Here is a 3,742-nt window from a genome sequence, read left to right on the forward strand (position 1 = left end):
AAAGATTTCCAGAGCCCCATTCCACTCTTAACAATTTTGTGCACTCCCCTCAAAAGTACCTGGAAGGGAACTAGTTAAGGTGCACACAGCACCAATTTTCTTGGGGATCTGGGTTTAAATCTAGCCTCTTTAAGGAAGGGAGTCAGCAACCGATCTCATAAGTGCTTGTAAAACTGTAATTACTGGTAACATTTCTATCTTGAGAGATACTCTGGGTTTATGTTCAGACTGTAGTTGGCTGCCAAATTACTACCTGTGGAGCATTGCTCTGTGTGTGTGTGTGTGTATGTGTGTGCGAGAGAGAGAGAGGTGTTCCTGAACACTTCATTTAAAATAATTACTACACAATTGCTTTTTCAAGTTCCTACAAACATGGATGGCTTATGCAAGGAGAGGAAATTCAGCAACGGCAGCTTATGGAACTGTAGGCAACCTGGCAGCAGGTATTTGTGTAGAGAAACCTCTTAGAAAGGCAGGGCTGCAGCTGAACTGTTCACCTGAACTTGTTTTTCTGAATGAAAATGAAGATGGAAAGTAGAGGAGACAAAAATACAGACTTTTGAGGTGCCTTCACATGATTAGTCTTTAACACAAGTAACTTGGCTATTAGACCAGCCCCTCCTGATAAAAGAGGGTCTTTTACAATATAACAGACCATTCCATCTAATAACTCTATCCCTGTTGCTGATGCAGGTGCTGAGTTGCTGGACCCTTCGTGCTACTGCTCTGCAGAACTCCAAGTGTGCTGTGGAAGCGTGACACCAGGAACAGCTGCTGCTAAGATGTGTGGGTGGCTTTGATCAATACCTGTCTGGTTGCTGAAGGCGTACAGCAGGATGTAGGTTTTTGTGCTGGCTGTGGTATTTCTGCCCATTTTTTCTACTGGTCCTCAACTCTGCTATTCCTTTGGTTCCAGCCGGAGCTCTGTTTTAAATGCAGACTCATGCTGTGCTTATGCCTTGCTCTAGTTAAAGGGCGTGGAGCTAGTTACATGAACTAGTAAGTACTAAGAACTGAAGCACGAGCTGTTGAGAAGAACACCTGAATTAGCTCATCCTTGTGCTGGACTGCAGTGAGCAAAGGTGTTCTCCCCCCTACTTGGAATAAGACTAGAACGCTTTCCTTTCTCCTTCCCTTCTCTTGTTTGACCCAAGAGAGCACCAATGGGAAAAAAACTGAATTTGCTTTTGCAGAGCTAATGATGCCTTTCAGAGAAAGCCTTGAGACTTAGTATCAGAGCAAATGCAGGCAATTAGCATGACTCTTTCCTCTTCCTTCCTATTTTCTGAACTACCTGTAAGTAGAAAAAAGGGTTTAAATTACATTCATTTCCTCACCAGAAAGGAAAGTATTTGAAAGACAGCACAGCCATAACAAGTACATTCATCAGATCATTTCACTTCAGCAGGTGGCCTTTGGCTTAAAAAAAACCCGAGCCAAACTGTCTTTGCATACTTAATTAGGACGAACACAAGATAAAGGAGTTTGAGATCTAAGGCTGCTATGTGCTTTCTATAATATGGCATCTTTCTGAAACAGATAAAAATGATAGCAAAAGTCATTAATAAAAGCAGATGTTCAATCAGTGACAGATGGCCAAAGCATGCCTTGACCCATGTTAGACAAAATCTAAAAATAATTTTTAAAAATGTAATGATAATGTAGGAACTAATTCCAGTACACGCATGGTTTTCTTTCCACATCAAGGCATTTTATTGAGGTATAAACTTTGCAGAAGATGAGGTAACAATTTGCATAGGATTTACGCAAAGTAACTTCACAATTAAAATTTAAATGGCATTAACTACTGTCTCTGGAGGATGGATAATTCCTGCTTTTCAAATTCTCCTCAATGCACAGCTCTGTTAATGCTAGTGGTAGGACTGTGGAGTAGAAGGTACAGCAGTTGTGGGTAATGAAACCAGTCAGACTGAAACTGCTTTCATGCAAACATTACGGCTTCTTCTCATCAGTTGTTGGTGTTAAGAGATGACTGAGATAGACAACACTTGCTACAGCTTTAAGTAAGCTTGTCCAATTCAAGAAAGGGATGCTACTTCTAGTGGGGTGAGTGTGGGTGTGTTGTGTGGGGGTTATTGAGTTTTTTGTTTGTTTGTTTAAGAAGGCTTTTAAAGTACTGGAATAAAAAGCCCCAAGTTGTCAAAGTTAGTACTTTGAATTTGGCACTTGAGTTTTAAGTTGTCAAGCTTATTAAGGCTAAAACATGGAAGTCTTGGTAAAGATACATTCTTGTGTTATTAAACACTCCTCTTACATATTTACATGAAAAAAATTCATGCTCTATTTCCTCAATTTCAGATTAAAAAAAATTCTATCAACATATCTTTAGTGTAGCTCCCCTGAAGATTGCAAAATAACTTCGCAGAAAGTTGCCTACAAAAATTCATTTACTATCTGACATGTAACATTCCTCGCTGGTGAATGTCAGTATTCTAAGACCTAGTAGCAATTCCTGCAAGACAGTAAGAATCACGGTATCATTAGAACTATGCTATAAAATGTACACAAGCACGTACAGAAAATTAACCAGAGAAATATCATTTGTCCACTGAAAGTAAGTTTTCTAAACCAATTCAAAAATATTATCAAAATACAAAACCAGCTTAAAAAAATAGCCTGAGGTAAAAGTTAAATGCACATAGCAATCTTTTCCTTAAAAAAATAGCTGTATTGAAATTCTAGGTACTTACAAAGTTACTTACTGTCAATAAACCTTTTACTAACCATTGTAAAGAGTACTTCAACTAATACAAAAGTATATAAACATTGAAAAAGTACAATCTTGTACTTTCATTACAAATACATAGTTACGACAATTCAAACCTTGACCATACACACAGGTAACTGGCTTTGGATTAGCTGCTACTGTTGTCCATGGAACAGCCAGCTAATTCTGTGTGCTGCTGACTTTCAGCTGTGCTAGGACATGGTCCTTTACCGTGTCCATTTGCCTGAGTAAGTCGTTGACTGTAAAACAAAATGTAGGCTTGAGCCTTGCATACTTCTTCCATAGTGCACATGTTGAGTTTGGAATCATTGCAGTGTACCCAAAATCCTACAGTAAAGAAAGACACACACAAAAAAAGTCATCAGGACGCTGATTAGAAGTAATTGCATTATATTTAATAATTAATTACTCTTCTGTCCCATTTAAGGAGTTGTGTACAAATAGTAAACTGTTTCAGTGGATCTAGTTTATTTGCCTCTTATGTTTTAAAAGCCCAGCTTAGCTTCCTCAGATTGACAAGAGTTTATAACCAGAACACATTTAACAAGCCAATACCAAAACTGAACAGCTGGTCTATAGAACTGCAATTCTCATTCTAGGCAATTCAGCTACAAGTGACTCCCCTCTCCTTTTGAGAAAAGATTTTAATTCTAAACTGGCAAGATTACTAATACCCCTTTCTCCCACACTCCCTATTTCAGAGCTGATTCTTACCTCCTTCTGAATTGTAGCAGTAGGCAGTGTAGTGCCCTGAGCCAAATCCTTTCCCGTGATGCATTACCACAGCAGACAAGTCGTAGATGAAGCAGTCAGGCAGGAGAGACTTGAGGGATTCCCTGCAGCAATAAGGCTCCATGTTTAGCATTTGGTCAAAACTAACATGTACGCCGATCTTCTCACGATGATTGCGTCCTGACCACCTGGAAAGTTATAGCAAATGAGAACGTTTTTTAAAGAAGGAACAAGGCATTCTGAATTATATTTTAACATGTT

The 3,742-nt window shown here is 38.9% G+C and overlaps 1 protein-coding gene across 4 annotated transcripts in view; it reads right to left on the reverse strand.

The window, feature by feature from the left end:
• Nucleotides 1-1,689: 1,689 nt before the first annotated feature.
• The window catches only part of LOC114062245 (ubiquitin carboxyl-terminal hydrolase 44-like), a 4,887-nt gene continuing 2,834 nt past the window's right edge, over nucleotides 1,690-3,742 (reverse strand). For 3 of the 4 annotated variants that reach the window (XM_027893485.1, XM_027893487.1, XM_027893483.1), the window contains exons 5-6: nucleotides 3,464-3,585; nucleotides 1,690-3,076 (exon numbers count right to left, since the gene is read on the reverse strand). In XM_027893485.1, the coding sequence (XP_027749286.1) occupies nucleotides 2,877-3,076; nucleotides 3,464-3,585 (322 nt within the window). In that variant the 3' untranslated portion in view covers nucleotides 1,690-2,876. Of the gene's footprint in view, nucleotides 3,077-3,463; nucleotides 3,606-3,742 lie in introns of all 4 variants that reach the window. The other variant, XM_027893484.1, reaches the window with a different exon arrangement.

This window comes from Empidonax traillii, unplaced genomic scaffold (assembly GCF_003031625.1).
Source record: "Empidonax traillii isolate 1590-97213 ecotype Southwest subspecies unplaced genomic scaffold, ASM303162v1 scaffold389:size961896, whole genome shotgun sequence".
Taxonomy (NCBI): domain Eukaryota; kingdom Metazoa; phylum Chordata; class Aves; order Passeriformes; family Tyrannidae; genus Empidonax; species Empidonax traillii.